This window comes from Egretta garzetta, unplaced genomic scaffold, assembly GCF_000687185.1.
Source record: "Egretta garzetta isolate BGI_Z169 unplaced genomic scaffold, ASM68718v1 scaffold650, whole genome shotgun sequence".
NCBI classification, from domain to species: domain Eukaryota; kingdom Metazoa; phylum Chordata; class Aves; order Pelecaniformes; family Ardeidae; genus Egretta; species Egretta garzetta.
In genome coordinates, this window is record NW_009258374.1 from 173138 (window position 1) to 190222 (window position 17085).

A 17085-nucleotide genomic window follows, 5' to 3' on the forward strand; every position below is an offset into this window, starting at 1 on the left:
GATGCCTTGATGCTAAGAAAAATCCATTTAAAACAGATTTAAAAAAAAAAAAAACCACCAGCAACATCTTACTAAGCCCCAGTGATAATTAGCAATTTTTGTATGCAAATACACAAAATATGGTAAAATTACAAACAAAATCTACTACTTATACAAATCTGTGTCTTGCCTATTACTCAATACATTGGTAATGTGAAGCCACACCACTGAAAACAAGAGTAAAACAGATTTTAGGGTGCTTTAAGAAAAAAAATCCACCAGCAACATCTTACTAAGCCCCAGTGATAATTAGCAATTTTTGTATGCAAATACACAAAATATGGTAAAATTACAAACAAAATCTACTACTTATACAAATCTGTGTCTTGCCTATTACTCAATACATTGGTAATGTGAAGCCACACCACTGAAAACAAGAGTAAAACAGATTTTAGGGTGCTTTAAGAAAAAAAATCACAACTACTTTGTTGCTTCAAAAATATATTCTTGGTTTAAATATTTCTAAATGTAAAAAAAAAAAAACCCAAAAATGTCCTATTTTTATATTTTTAGTTTAATTTTCAAGGTTTCTCTCAGCTTGTAATTTTCTCCTGATATCTCAGCAGCATGCATTTCTTATCAGGAAAAAAAAATACCTGTTGGTCAGCAGTGTTTTTATTTATTTTCTGTGTTTGTACGAAAGGACTGGGATCTGGGTTCCTTCATACTTAAGTCTCTGGTATCCTGTTACAAAATTACTTTGTGCCAAACAATTAAAAGGGTTTTCGTGTTAACTAAAAGGGAATAAATCAGAAGCTTTGTTTTACTGATCTTTAATGCACAATCCAAGACACAATGACCGCTGGATGAAAACTTACTCTCCAAAGAGTAAGTCTGAGGGCTGTGTTTGAATGGCATGCTTCTGGGATTCTGGGATGGATAAAGCACGCTGGATCTGAAAATCACTCTAGACTTCACTTGCTGCGCTGTGCTTGGCAGGCAGCCGTGTGGCTCAGCATGCCTGCAGTGGTTGAGACGGCTGGAGGGGAGGATTATTTAAGAGAACTCTTTCAGTTACCACTTTGGTTTGCAGAGGTTCAGTTACATTGAATGGGGACGGCAGCCAGGCCTGAAATATGCTTCACTGGTAAAGCATCTCTCCTGGAAATCTTGCATGTCTGCAGTTGCTAAGAAATCAAATAATGAATCTAAGCAAAGCACAGCTAATGATTTTCATGTAGCAGGCAGAGACTATTACAAATATTTACAGAAATGTGTTGTCTCTGAGTGCTTGTCCCAGTGCACTTTACAGGTAAGTATGCATTTACATAAGCTGGGAAATTTTAGGAGCAATTCCTAGTCAGTCTGTCCATGCACTCTGTATTTCCTCCTAGCCCAACGGGTAAAGTGGTGATGTGAGACCACTGGTAACTCATCCTTCTCATTATTAGGGGTTTAAAACGCAGCCTTGGTATTTCTGCCCAGCATAGCTTTCCCTGTCTGTATATTTTATACGGCTAGTATTTAATTTAACCTGAAAGAGAGTAATTTGGGGAGCTGGAGAAAGTCTTTCACAGTTTGCATCTGACAACCAAATGTCTTCATCTTTTTGAGATGCGCATTTAGTAGGTGCAGCTGTCTTTTACTACCTGACAGCTTTATAATCCAGTTGCAACAAGATATCTTAGTGTGTTTACTGTGATCTAGTATCAAACCATTTGCGTTGTGAGATCTCTTCTTGGTCCTCTATTTTCACTGTCAGCCTTTTAACCTCTTTTAAGAGTTGTCCTCCTTAAAGGCCCACTAGTGTGGGTTAAGTAAATATCTTGTATTTCACTGTAACCAGTTTGTGGATGGAGTTTTATGCCCAAAGAAGTTTGTGACTTTCATCTAAATCGTGAAACTTACCCAATTTTGTTAGTTATTAGGAAACTGTGTTCTGTTCTTTAGATGTTTTGAAAGGCCTTATTCTGAAGCCTTTTAAGGATTCCTTTAGATAACCAGGGATTTTTGTTGTTGTAGTTGTGGCATGATGCAATTGCTATGCAAAGACTCCTCTAGCAGGTCTTTATACAGTCATGTTTTGAACTTTATAACTTTCCAGCTGCTAGCATTGTCAAAGCCCATTTAAATAGGATGATTTTGTCAGGAGGACCTTTCTGACAAATATTCCTGTAAGTGATACCTGCAGGAGAGTGTCACGGTTGCATACTTGACTTCTAGATACGTGGTGTACCTTCTCTTTCCCCACCACTTTGGATTTATGTGCTGTGATATGTTTGTATCTGCAGTAGAAAAGGGGCAGAAGTTCTTATCTGCAGTAGGAAAGGAAGAGAAGTAGAGAAGATTTTGGCCCTACCTTGCCCTTAATAGTTAAAGTGGCCAGAGTGAAAGTATGGAATGAATGGAAGTTGATGTCAAAAGTATCTGATTTCAGAGACTGAGTGCCTCAGCTTCCAGAGTTGGAATGAGCACTGGCTGAGAAATCTCAAAGATACAAGCTACTAAATGGCAAGTAGTCTCTGTCTTTCATATGGGCATATTAATACTTGTGCTGAACATACCAGCGTATCTTATTTTTAATAGCAATAACTTCTCCAAAGTAAAATCAGCAGTTTTCTTCATCACTGTCTTTGTTTCCTTTTAGTGGGAAGGAATAAAACTGGTTTTGAATTCTAACCTCAGCTAAAAATCCTACGAGAATCTGTCAAAGCTGTTGTGACTATTTGGTTTTCCTGTTTTGCAGAAATAAAGGAGGAAAACATGCCGTCTTCTACCCAACACTGAAGGTAGGTGCCACTTTTTCATGTCAGAGGTCTGTAAGAGGAAACTTGTTTACTTGTCTTGTTGCATTATTGAGACACTTCAGAAAATGTTGAACTGGGTTTAAGCTTTTGTGAAAGAAGTGTTTACCATCCTGTAGCTGTTATGATTCAAAGCTTCAGCTGCCTATACAAGAAGATTGGGGTTTTTTTTATCTCATGCATAATGGGCTTTTGGGATCTTTGAAGATTAGCCATGTCTAGAGATAAGACACACCAGGGCAAACCAGTGCTCTGAGAGGATCTGTTGGAGTGCACAGTTCATGTGCTAACAGACATGCTGATTGTCAGACAAGAAACTGAAGAAATTTTCCTTCTGATCATGTTGGCTGGAAGCTTGGTGAACTTTTGCCTTTCTCTGTAACGGGGTCCTGATTCTCCCTGTCAGCCTGCATCATGCTGATTTCTTCAGTTCTGTTTCTGTGGAACATATTTTAGTGTTTTGAAAACTTAAGCATTTGGCTGTACTAAAGTCCTATGGCAGCACATACAATTTCTGTCTACACGATAGCCTGCAATATACCAGGATACAAGATAAAACAGTTACTTGCAGACTTAGTTCCTAGGAAGCTATCTTTGGATTTTCTCAAATTAAGCTAAAGGCAGTATGTTAAGCCTCTGCTGGCTTTTAATATTGGAAGGGAATTGCTTCTGTAGTGAAAGTATATCATATTTACGGAGAACAAAGACATTTTATATGGTTAAACTAGTGTGAAATGATCCAAGGCTCTGTTTTTCTGAACAAGATTGTTATCTTAAGCTCCATTAGTACCAGGATATTTCCCTTCATTAATCTAATATTGGCAGAAGTAGTAGCACGTATGGGATATTAATTACCATGTCTAACTGTTCTTGCTAGTAGTACCTGTCTTAGAGTGTTAGAAAGTTTCATTGTGAACCTATCAAAGAAAATCTATATCATGCTCATGTTGTTATGCTACGTTCCCTTTGGCCTTGTGGAAGGATTTCACGCTGCTCTTGTCAGTACTAACCAGGTTAAGAACACTCATTCCTGTACATTTCTTTCATTACGTCTTCTCTAACAGTCAACTGCGATGGTTGGTGAATTTATGGAAATGGGTTTTCTTTCCGATTGCAACAAGCTTGCAATGAAATATTTTGAGATTTTATGCTGGGGCAAATCAAAGAGTTATTCATATAATGGTGATCAAGATGGTCAGGGAGCACTTAATTTTATTACCCCATGACAAGTGTGTTTCTTCCCCTTTTTAATGCTATAATCACTGACACGTTGCTCAAAATTGGTTTGTTCATGATTAGTTAAAAGCAGTCATGAAGGCCCAGTGGATCTATTAATAATGCCTTGATACTTTGTTATGTTTTCTATGGAAATGAGTTTTAAACAGGTGTGAGCAGTTTAAACATTGCAGTGCTGCATTTCAAATTAAGAAAACCTGAAAGTAAAAGATTGAAAAATCATTTCTTTTATTGTCTGAACTGACAGAAGTGCAGAACATTAATTGTGGCATTGCTTCCCTTGTAAACCAATGGCTAAATTAACTCTAAATCAGTGGCTGGGGCTCAGATAGGGATGCTTTTAAATGTTAATCTTCAAAATAGAATTGTGATAATGAAAACTGTGACTCTGTCCTGGGAAAAGGCAAGGGTAGGTAAGAGATCTTGATGGTGTTTGACAAGTTATTCTAATTGTCTTCAGCGATAAAGTTTTATTTTACCCCTGAGACATTTCTGGGAAGAGTTAGAATTTCTGTACATTGTGAAATGATAGCCTAAATTAGAGTAGTCCTTCTCATAGTTCATAAATCTGATTTATTTCTGTGGCATTTTGTCTGTTTAGCTGGTTATCTTTTATTAGGTCATTGAATTAGCTGGTACAATTAACTGTCTCTTACCGAATGATTGCTTGCTAACCAGAGAGTATTTGAAATACAGACTAGGTTTTTCAGTATCTGGTTCAAGGATAGATGTTTTTAAAAAGTCTGATAATGGCATGAAGAGATGGCAGCATGGAGTGTCTAATGTCTCTGACTAAAAGGTAATTGCTTTATCTGTCTTTGTCTTAGTCCATCCAGTTGCGCTTAGAGCTTGCAAAAGAATTGGGCACTGGAATATCCATCTGGGAACTGGGACAAGGCCTGGACTATTTTTATGACCTGCTTTAAAATAAGAGGTGATCTGGGAAAGACTTTATTTGCTTCACTGAGACTCCATGTTCGATTAATTTGGGTATCCTGGAGAGGTGATTTTTAAAATGTTTTTTTTGTAATTTATATCATATCTGTATTAAAATGGCATTTTTCCCAATAAAGAACCTTTTCTAATTTGCCACACAGACGTGATTGTTGGTATCTGATAAAATTCTGAGGAAAAAAAACCAACAGAAATTTCTTTTAAAGCTCCTGAATTCAGAGTCATTGAAAATACACCAACATAGCATGGGACGGCATCAGAGTTGAAAATATTTTCTGAAATGTTTTCCACAAGAAATAAAATGGACAAGATGATGCCATCTGGTCAAAGTTTAAGATGGAGACCTCTCAAATAATTGCTGGTAATAACCAAAATAAGTGAACAAATAAATCCATCAGATTATGTCCAGCAAATTTAATATCTGCTGGACCCTCTGCATCTTGCTGTCTTCTGATAAGGTAAGTCAATGTAAAATGTCAGGGGGGAGACCAGTTAGATATCTTTCCCTCAAGCTGGTAGAAAATCAAGCACTGACAAGCTAAGCTGTTAGCTCTGTTTTTTCATGTTAGTAAATTCCTTAAGCAGTTTAGAGTCACAGTCATTTCAATTTGTGACTTGTTTCTAAATTGCTTTTGTTACAAGAGATGCTCTGTGATTTCTCTTTTGTGCTTAGCCTGCTTAGTGTCTCAGTTTACAGTATTTAGCACTAGTGCATGATGCAGTAGTAGTTAATTTGTGAGAGGTTAATTTTAGCATCAGAGGCTATAATGGTAATGATGGATTACATGGATAGCCCCAGAGAAGCTCTGACAACCCCTTGACTTTAGGTGCTGTGAATGTGATCAGCATCTTTGTGCATGAAGCTGTCATTCTTCAGCTGTACACATGGTGCTTTCATCTCCATAATACAGAAGTTTTATGAACCCAAAAGCTGTAAAAACCCATCAGTGTAAAAACAAAGCCAAAAAATTGTGTCCCTGCTGTTTGGTTTACGATATTTGTGTTTGTAGAAATACACAGGCTTCAAGGCTGTTTCTTCTAAGGAACTAAGAGGTGCTGGGAATTTGATGAGGGTGTCATTGGTCACCAGCAGAGACTCAGGCAATAGCTCTGTACTCTCACTGGTGTTCTTGCCACTTACAGTTGTCACCAAGATAACTGCACTCCTCTGTTTCCATCCACCCTTCCCAGTAATTAATCTCAGTGGGGAATTTATCTGCCCCTGCTGTTTTCAGCAGAATAAATCCCACTGTAATCCACCATTGATTAAAGAACTATTGATCTTCACCTCTCTGATTTAGTTCTGGCATCTTTTGACTTCTCACATTGCAAGTATCCAGCAGGGTTTACTAATCAGGCTTCTTTCTTCCACACCATTAGTAGTAAGATAATTTGCTACGTGAATCCTTGTGTTCAATTAACTTTAACTTTCTAGTTCGTTCAAAAGCAATTTAAAGTCACTCTGGCAATGGTATCTAGAATAGCACAAGAATGAAATTCTATTACTCTGTTTTTTTCTACTTTCAGTGGCATTGCTGAACCAGAATGTCTCACAAAAAAAAAAAGTCTATAAGAAATGGAAGGCGTTGCGATCTGAAATGGCATCCATTTTTATATTAGCTAGTAGGTAGCTTTCAAAACTGGGTGTGGGAAAGAAATGAATATTTCATTTTAACTTCTTGTTTTCTCTCTAGAAAAGATACATGTAATTTATCACGTTTTTCATGTATTTTTTTTATATTCTGTGATGATCCTCTGTGAAGTTCAAGATTCCTGTTTGTCTGTGAGTACAGCTATCTTAGAAAAAAGTGTCTGTTGCATCCTTAGAGATAGAATGAGTACTTCTGTGTGTCAAGAAGATCAAACTAGCCCTTGCTCTATCATGAAAAACAAATACCAGATGTGATAAAAAATAAATACCAGATACATTGTGATTTTGATCCATCCACGGTATATAGGTGTTTTGAGGCCAAGTGTGTTGTCTTTTGGTTCTAAAGACAAAACATGTTTGTTGCTTTGGAAATACTTCCAAAAGACACAAAATTGGCATAATTCCTTATTGTGAAGTTCTCCATTTAAAAAAAAAAAAAGCAAGCACCAGAAGGCATGTGAGCTCCAGGATGAAGGAAGGAAGATTGGCTTCTGATGGACTGGTCTTGTGTTCACTTAATTTTTCAGTGTGTGGGAATATCAGGCTGTCTTTTCGTAGGTATCAGTGAATCCACAAAGCAGCGTGACATCAGCGAGCCACTGTGAAAACAGGTTTCTTTTGAAATTTGCACCTCACTGCATGTATGAAAAAATGATACAGGAGAGAGATGCTGGTATGAAAGCGGGTTCTGCAGAGCATGTGTTTTTATGACTTTCCCTCAACAAGTGGGGAAAACTGAGTGAAGGGCAGAAGGCGGGTGGGAGTGCTGGAGCGGCACTGCTGTAACAACCATGCCAGACGACTTTCATTCCCTCATTTCAAAAACAACAGAAAGCACTGTTTTACAATGCAAAGAAACATTTTTTTCTGTAACGCAAAAAAAAAAAAGTATGTGTGTTTGTTCTTCAACAGAAGCAAGTACTCCTTAAATGAACGTACTTCTAGGGGAAGGCCAAAGAGATTGGACTTAAATAATCAAGGGTATGACTGGGGAAAATATCCAGTGTTCCTATTAGAACAGCTTACATCTACTGTAGCAAGTGGTGAAATGGAAGGGTGTTTATTTCAACAGAATATCTCATAATTCAGTTTCGCATTTCATTTTGTTTTTCATTTAAGTAAAAAGAAGCTGTGCTCTATAATCTAGTTCTGTTGCAAGAAAATTTTCTGTAAATTAGGGTAAGATCTCAGGTGCTATGGATGTAAAGGTGTATTTGAGCTACCTGATGCCAAGTGGAGCTTTCTTCCAAGTGACCTTTGCTCTTATGTTTCTCCATGTTTTACTTTTTTGGTTAGACTCATGCAGGGTTAAGATAAATACATTTTTCTGGACAATTTTTATTGCATTCATTGAGAAAAAGAAATAGCAGCTGATTGCTGTTGCAGCTGGCATTTGATATGAAGTTACTATTTTTATCATCGATTATCATCACACACATCATTTTAATAGCAAAGAGGGTTTTTGTATCTGTATACAACTAAATATCTTATCGAGACAGAAAGGAGGACTTACCTGACTTCTTGTAGGATCACACAGACCATACTCCTGGGATAACAGTCTCACATCTTATCTCAGGAAACATGTCTCTTGTGGTAAATGTATCTGTCTTGAAAACTGGAGCTGCTGTAGTCTTTGTAATCAGAAATGGTTTCAACAGAGAATTGTGGAAAGTAAATGGTTTAGCTTGTCTCATCGTGATATGCTACTTTTTCAAGAAAAATGGCTTCAGTACCTTGTTTTATAGTTCCTTTTTGTTATCATATGTAGGTGTCAAACTCCAGAATTAACTGTAGCTTCCAGGTAAAAAAGTTGAGAATGAAAGGGAAGAGATAAGGTAGACCGAAGGTTGACAGTATGAAAATGGCTTATTTAACCACTTCTTAGTTATAAAGAATTGTTGAGCAAGTTCTAACAATTTAGTGGTGTTTATGGGCTTGGGCGAAAATATAAAATACTTTTCCTTTTCTGCTATGAGCTACAAGTGGTAATTATTTTTAAGAGTGGGGGTGGTGGTTTGTGCACACTTCTCTGTGGAGACTGCGAAGTTAATGGATGTTCATAAGAACTGTAATTACAGTCTCTTCTGAATTTGGGATATGGCTTTTGAAGTTTACTGTTTTGATTAATACACCATGCAGCTGTTTGACTTCAATTAAACAAATGGCAGCACAAAGCAGATGGATTCTATCTCTGCAGGTTGAAGAGGTCGCACGTAGCTATTTCCTGCAAATCCCATTCCCTCAGTGATCTCTTTTTTAGTAAGTGCAAATTAACTAAACCTGAATCAGTGTTTTGTAGTCTACCAGGCAATCACTTTGATATTGTGTGTTGGGGAAAAATGTATCTTCTCTTTAGGAAAAAAAAAATCTTTAATAGGAAAACTAACTGGAATATAATTTGGTTAACACTGCTTATTCAAAAAGTTGCAAAAATAAATAACATTACTTATCTTGTTAACATTTGAGACTAAAAGCTGAAAAATGCCTTTAAACGTATGCTATTGGAATGAAAACATTAGAACAAAATGTTATTTTGCAAAAAAATTTGGATGCATGGAATCTAAGACTCAAAATTGTAAACAACTAGGCATTTTACATTCCTACTTACATCGGTTACCTTTTCTGGATATGTTTTAATGTTTATTTGGTTACAATGTATTGTAAAAAAATATTTTAGAAAAAATACCGTAGAAAAACCTGTATGGTATTTTCATAGAAACAAAAAAAATGTTTCTTATAAGCTCTTATTTAATTAAGCTCTTACTCTGACTTCTGACATGTTATAACTAATTCTCCACTCAACTGCTGAGAGCACAGCAGAGGGACACTTTTGAGTTGCCTTCCTGTGGCACATAGATTATCGTATTTTGATCCATCTATTGTGTGGAGTTTAAATAAAGTAAAATTTAGCAATTGTCTAGTGTGGAAAGGCAAAACAAACTAAAAAGCTGCCCCCCTGCGTATGACTTCTCAGCAGACTGCCTAGGTGGGAGTAGAACTTAACCACAGGGCATTACCTTGCCCACCTGTTTTTTCAAAGTGTAATGAAACTCAGGTGGAAACGTTCAGTGTAGATGAGCAGCATATTGACTTTCTAGAGATTTCCTAACTCCTCATTTCACTTACCAGAAGCCAATAATCATAACAGACATACACGTGGTGGTAGAAGGGTATAGAGCCTCCAATTTCGAGATTGTATGCCATGTGTTTTTTGCACAAGTGACTTGCTGTAAGGCTTGCGGGATCATTGCATTTTTCTGCAAATCCAGGTACGGTTTCTTGGAGCGGGGCTATCTAATGTTCCAGCTCTGTCATCTTTTGCCGTGAAGTTCCTGCTATGTGCATAGCTGCAGCAGGGATTGTCTGGGTGATAAACCTCACCTTCTTCAAAGGTCAGTGCGCATGGAATAGAAGTCAGAAGATTGTATGGTGTTGCATCAGTTTCCTTCAGTATGTAAAGTTTGTACATTATGGTTACTTCTGCTGCTCATCCTACTCAAAAAGGTAAGATTGAATTTTGTTTTCCTTTGTTTATTGCATATGTTTGCAAGTGTTAAAGCAGCTCAAAAAGCCCATACAGACACCACCAATTTTCACTGAACATTACTTTTCTTCCTTATGATCTGCATTTAGGAATGGTCTAGGTAGGTCTTTTGGTACATCTCAGCGAGTTTGTTTCTGGTGCACCACTGGAGGGCATATATTCCGGTATATGCTCTCGTGCTTGCAATTGTGGAGGGTGGGACCGTGACTAAAAATAGCCAGGAGGCAGTTAGTGCACAGGGTAGGAAGTCGTTTAGGACTGTGTGTATCTGTTTTCACCCCATCTTTAATGTTTCTTCCCTGATTTTTCAGGTGAACTCCTGTGGGGCAGAAAAGTTAAGTTGCTATAAATTATTTGACTATTATTTCAGTTTTTGCAACCTTTTTGTGTTTTCCTTTGCTTCTTTTGGTGGCTGACAAAACAAATGCTGTGAGTGGACACGCTTGTATATCATGGTAGATGAAGACCCAGCAGTAGCTGCGTCAGCATTCATGTGCTATGGAAGTTAGGGAAAAGATGCCTGGGCATGTTGTGTGACCACATTGAGAGAGAGGAGAGAGTAATTTATGTCATTTGCAAAGCTGGCTCCCTGGTCCCTGTAGTTACTACAGTGATACTGTGGTAGGGTGGCAAAGCTCAGCTCTGCTCATAGCAGCTACCTCTGGACTGATTTCCCCCTTGCATGTAAGTGCTGTTTCAGTTGCTGTGTATAAAACAAGTGGTAGGGTTATTTTTGCTATGCTATTTTATGTGCTTATGTGAAAAACCTCTGGGATAATAATCTTTTTCATTTTGCTCTCATTAAACCAACTGATAAATCTGGCAAAGTGAAAGCCAAAGTGCCTTTGTTTTGTACTAGAGCTGGAGCTAGTGGTGAATCAGGTGGAGGGGTCTGGAATAATTAATGCAGAACAGTTCTGCTAATGCAAGCAGAGAAATAGTTTCTTCATAAATGGCAAGCAGCCCTCTTTGAAAGTAAATTGTCTCGTGTGTTGCAATTGTAAATACAACTTAAAATCGGTTATTTTTTTATTTTGAAGTCCGGGTAGCTTGCTGGTATCATTAGCTGGAATTAACATTAGAAAGTGCTTTATTCAATGATGCCTTTAGAATCACAGCACTAAATGGTTGTCTGTTGTATCAGGGCTTTGCATGCTGCTTCTGCTTTTTAACTCAGAACTTTCTATTAAAATTAAATTGCTTTTGCTGTTAACTTGGAATTGATTTAGATGGACTTTGTGTCAAACAGTGGGCCAGGATTCTAAATTCCATCTAATTCCTTCTTTCTTCATTCACATCAACCCTGAAATTGTGGTTGACGTGAGGATGCAATTGAGTGCAGGAGATTGGCTGAGCTCATGTCTTGAAAGCCTGGTTTAGAAGTTTATTGACTATTTTAAAAGCACTGAGGGTTAAATTATACTTTAGTATTTGCTTTTAGGATTTGGGATTACTACTTTTGACACAAGAGGGAATGGGCAGTAAGTTTTAAGAGTTTGGGGGTTTGCTGAACCAGATTTTTCAGTTGTTTTAATAAGAGAGTTAAATATATAAAGTGGCAGGGGGAATATTCATCATACCCAGAATGAAGACTTTCCTATTCTTTCCAATATAGAGTGCTTAAACATTTGGCATGAGCAAGGTCCCAGATTTGTGTTCTCCCCTTGGCAGCAGCTATTGAGCTTATCTGCCTGCATCTCTTAAGGTGGTGGGGCAGGGCAGGAAAGGAAAACAGGGTGCTTGTGGCTGCTTGAGGGAGATGGGGGGAGGAATGGGGTGAAGCAACTGCTTTTGGAAAAAAAATGCACTTTCTCCTTTTATCCCTCTTGTAGGAGCAGCAGAGAGCTAGACTTAGCAAAACAAAGCCCAAACCTCTGTGTTCCCAAGATTGTCCCTGTGCATTTTTGAGCCTTGTCTGCATTGGAGCCAAGGGGTATGAAAGATTTTGGCAGAGTCAGTACTGTATTCTTGGCATATATATTCGTAAAAACTAAGGTTACTGTTCTGATGGCTTCTCCCAGTGCTTTTTGGCAGAGAATTAAGTTATTGAGTGAATTTTGTAGATGACAACATGAATATTGTAAATACTCATAGCCTTCCAGATATGCGTATTGGCATGTAATTTGAATTTCAAGTGTGTGCACTATTACACTTTTTTATCAGGTACATGAGAAGCCTTTTCCCTCTCCCTCTCAGGAGTCCTTGGTTGTTAGGGATAACTGCATTGAAAAAACAGGTAGGCTTCCAGAGGAGGAGTTAGAGGACAGTGTTCCAGAGAGCACACAGCCTTAAAAAGACCTGGCAGACAAAGGATGAAGGAGAAACAAAAGAAAAAATTACTTTTCCAGTGTCAAGTAGTAAGTCTGTCACAAAGTCAAACAGCAGCCAAGGTTTCTGACTCTCCCATCACCAGCTGGCTAGACCCTGCTGCTCAGTCATCAGAAACCAGAACAGGCCAGAGCAAAGCAGGGTCCCGTCCTCACTTACACCGTGAGGGTCTTCTCAAATGCGCTGCAGAACAATCTATTGACAACAGGTTGGGGTTGTGTGCGTGCCGAAGTGAACAGAGCATGCTGCTGTGCTGAGTGATACCGTGAGGAGTGATGAGGCCCTCCCCTCTCCACCACGGAGTAAGGGAAAATGGCTTTCCTTGTAGATATGGAGACAAGTAACTCGACAAAGAATAAATGGAAATAGTAATTTGCATAGCATGCAGTCAGGTGGAGGAATTAACTACTGCAGTACGCCAGAAAGGCACAGACAGTAGCTGGATCTTTAAAAGGCCTGAATATTTTCCTAGTAATGAAATCACTGATTATACACTTTAAAGGGAGAATAATGGTGCTTTAGCCCTCCTGCCATTAGCTAAATTGTAACTTCCATGAGGCATCTTCTATCCACCCAAAATGTCCCCTCACCCCCCCCATTATTGGAACATTTTTTTCCAGCACCTTGGTACTTCTGGCATTTTCTGTGTGTTACCTAGATAAGCTGGGGGGGGGGGGGGGGGGGGGGGGGGGGGAAGACAACTGGGGGGGGGGCGGTGGGATGTGAAGAGAAAAGGATCTGTAGTGGAACACGTTTGCATGGCTAATCTTCTGCTTTTTAATCTTGCTTGCATATGCACTTCACAGGATATACTCCTCTCCTTTGACAGTTACTGTGTGGTCTCCATATCTGTGTGATGTCTGAGTCAAGCTGCTGCTGAACTTTCATTTCCAAGTAGTTTTCTTTGTAAGTGAAAGCATTTTTTTTGCTGGCATTCAAGTGCTGTTGGTGTTCACGCACCATAGCTGCTTAAAGATTCCACAGGTCCTATTTTGCATCTGACTTGCATGTTTGGGAGCCCATTTGTTTTCTAGGATTTGTGTTGTTGTTTGTAATTAAAATAGAATTTAGCCGTGCAGCTGCAGCTTGATTGCAGCTCTCTTAATGAATCCCAAACAAAAACATAATCCTGCTTCATCTCCTGCAGTTGTGTTGATTCAGTGAGAATGGGAGGAATCAAAAGGAGTAATAATGCCTTTCCCCTGTCCTGCAGAAAATTTAAAACCATTATTTGGAAGAGCAGAGTAGATGGTGGTTCTGAATGATGAAATTGAGAACACTTCTCAGAATGGAGTTATGTTGTAAAGCTGTATAGCCCAGCCATTTTTTATTGATAGTGCTATTTTTGTAATAAAACCCTTTTGCTTTTTAAGGTATTTCCACTGGTAGCATCAAATAACTCCCTTGAGGCTTTTCTGGAAGTAACTGTTGCTTCTGAAAAAAATTACTTCTAATTTCAGAGTAAACCCAAAATAATGAAAGCTTTGCTTAGTGAGAAGCATTCTACAGTGCAGGCGTCAGGCACTTAAATTTGGGTAGCTTTTTCAAGGTAATGGGGAGATGTTGCCCTGACTGACTGCAGCTACTAACAAAGCGGGAGGATAACGGCGTGACTCACTGCGCATGAAAATGTTTTTGCATTTGATTGTATTGGATTGCTCTGTAAACGCAGCGCTGAAAGTGAGCAGCACCTGGTGAGTGCTCTGAGTTTTCTAACGGCATCTCTAGCCAGCGCTTTTCTTTCACTGTGAAGCTTTCCTTTCTGTAAGACAGCAAAACTTGTGATGCTCAGCTGAAAGGCAGGATTTTGTAAGTAGTCCCTCGAATGTGCATCACCCTGAGGAAGGATGTTTGGTTTAGTTTCAGAACTATCTGTGTGCTGATGAATGTCTCATCCTTTTGCCATTAATATTGGAATAGAATAGTTCCAGTTGGAAGGCACCTACAATCTAGTCCAACTTCCTGACCACTATTGAAAATATGCATCAAAGTTATTTAGGGAAGTGAAGCTGAGGTTAATTATTTGCACAGAGATCCCTGCAGTTCTGTGTTTAATCACTTTTCAGAGTACCCTTGGTTTTGAGTCTGCATCATGGGCTACCTCAAAATGTAAATCAGGTGCTAGTAATCTGTCTGCAGGATCTTGGTCTGAGGACCAGTAACCTTCTGGAGAATAAATCCCTCTTATTTCCAGTATTTGGAACTGGCTGGTAAAATATGCATTCATAATAATGGCTGTTCTCCACTTAGTTTGAACTATTCCAGCTCATTTCTGTCAATGTTAAAGTAAACTTTAAGAATTAAGAAGGATAAGGAAAGAAATTAAATTATGATGAGATAGGTCTGCTAAGCTTTATACTAGGGCACATAGAATTTATGACAAGGCAAACTTGGCTTACTTATCAAGACAGGAGATTATGCAAGTATTTAGAAAGAAGCTGAAATGCTTATTTTTATTTAATGTCTCGTGGATTGTTCTGCACATTATCAGAATAATTACTTCCTGTGCTTACCTAACACAGTTCTTTTCTTCAAATTATTTTGCACCTCAAGTGTTCTGTCCATCAAAATGATTGTGTTTTGGTTTTGTTACTTCTGCATAAAGAAACATTTATAAGCATGTATAGTGAGTATTTCTAAAGACTGTTTTTATAAAATAGGTGTTCAAGTATGGAATAAAGCATGAACACACTAAGCTAGTGCACACACAAAAAGAACCGGTAAGTGGAAGATCATTTATTACCAAATCTGCAGTTGTTTCAAGGACTGGCCTGTAGGTGTTACAACAGAATTTGAATATTGTTTATTTGTTTTAAACTAGTTAGTCACTTTGCAGACCTTACCATTTCCCTGGTATGGGGCACTAGTAGAAGAAGGACAAAGATTCATACAATTCCTGGTAAATGTAGAAATTGCATTCCTCTGGGCTCTTGTGAAGGGCCATGCTCTGCAATAATCCAGAACAGCTTTAGAAATTTAAATCTGAGGTCCTGACATTCTTATAAAAAAATTAGTGAAAACCCTGGGGGGGGGGGGAAGAAGAGTACACTGCAGGAGTATATCACTGAATTGAGTTTTGCATATATAGGAGTTAATACACGGGTTATGTGTGTGTGAATGATGCCAAATGCTGTGATTGTTGTAATCCCCTGTTAATAAAGGGATTGACTTGCGGTACAAAACGACCTACATAATTCTGCATGCTGTATTATCCCTTCCAAGCGTTCTGAAGCTTCGTGTGTTTTCTAGCCCTCAGTACCTCCTTACTTTCTTGCAGTACCTGCAGAAGTTGTTTTTATGAAATGTTAATCATGGTCCTCGAACATGAATAATGAAGTACTTTGTTCCATAGTGATGGGCCTGTAGATGATGTAGGTTAGGGAAACATGAGGCTGACCCTCAGCTAAACGTCTAGCTGAGTATATCCAAATGGCAACTTTGCATTTTGAGGTCTGACAAAATCATGGAAAATTTTTGTGAGTATATTGGCTTTGCAAGTACTCTCTTGGGTACGCATATAGATAGCGTAATGGGAATGGTAGTGCCCACATGGCACCGAGCACAGAGCAGGGCAGTGTTGCCACCAGCTTGTGATGAGGTCCCTGGCATAGGCATGCTCAAGAACCTCAGACAGCCGCTTGGTGTTTTGCTTTATTGTATTTTACCTCAGCACTATATCCAGTATTCTAGGTTTGATTCATCTCTAGGTTTGCATGTGTACACACAGACTCTAAGCTCCTTATTTCTTTCATTTTTTGGCATCAAGTTTTGGCCCGGTGAGTGTAATGCCTGTATGACCTTTGTTTGCTATCTGAGCCTGTCTAGAGTCTAGAAAAGGAAATTCAATTTTGTATTTCCGTTTGTAGAGAAGCCGCTGTGCCTCTGGTTCCTGGCAGAGGGCTTTCAGCGTGCCAGCCCGCAGGAGAATGGTGATGCCGTGCAGAGGGGAGCGGATCTGGCTGCAGTAGAAAACTTGGGTTGGAGAGAGGAGAGAATTATCTAACCTGGGAAGGTCCATGTTCCTCAGATGGTGTAACAAGCCACACTCCCTGTGAGGTCACAGGGCTGCTTCAGGGGGCAGCAGGACTGCTTGCATTACAGATCTTCCATCTAAGAGGCAAGTGGGGTTTCGGCACCCCTGTGGGTACTCCCCAGCCCCTTTCCACAGGAGAGGTCCCAAACAGGACCCTCATTTGCCGCTGACTCTTTTCCTGGTGACCATCTGTCTTACTGTTGGGCCTTAACAGTATGAAAAGCTAAAAATCTCAGCTAAAAGCTTTCCTGGTTTCTCCCACCCCAAGTTCTGCTAGAACTGAAGTGAACCAGCTGAAATACAAGAGGAAAGTAATCCATCAGGCTAGATGCCCCCCCCTTCCCTGTTAGGTAGAAAATGATTTTTCAGAAAATCTTGTACTGGATACATATCTAGCTCATGCATTTTAGCCTGATTTTTAAGTAGAAGCTATGTTGGCTGAATGCTTTTTAAAAAAATATGATGGAAAGTAGCAGCGATCAAACATCAGACAATGCTGCTGGTCCTGTTACCTTTAACTAACTGTTTATCTGTATGTCTCTCTACCTGCAGTGTT

The 17085-nt window shown here is 38.9% G+C and overlaps 1 protein-coding gene across 7 annotated transcripts in view; it reads left to right on the forward strand.

Moving 5' to 3' along the window:
* CHID1 (chitinase domain containing 1) overlaps nt 1-13334 on the forward strand; it is a 119221-nt gene extending 105887 nt beyond the window's left edge. Inside the window, exons 11-13 of one of the 7 annotated variants that reach the window (XR_004842128.1) lie at nt 2726-2768; nt 4847-12121; nt 13303-13334. Coding sequence is in view for 2 of the 7 variants with exons in the window: in XM_035895160.1 (XP_035751053.1) it covers nt 2726-2768; nt 4847-4945 (142 nt within the window). In the remaining 5 variants the exon portion in view is untranslated. Of the gene's footprint in view, nt 1-2725; nt 2769-4846; nt 13010-13302 lie in introns of those variants that run through there. The other 6 variants (XR_004842131.1, XR_004842127.1, XR_004842129.1 and 3 more) reach the window with 6 other exon arrangements.
* The last annotated feature ends 3751 nt before the right edge of the window (nt 13335-17085 follow it).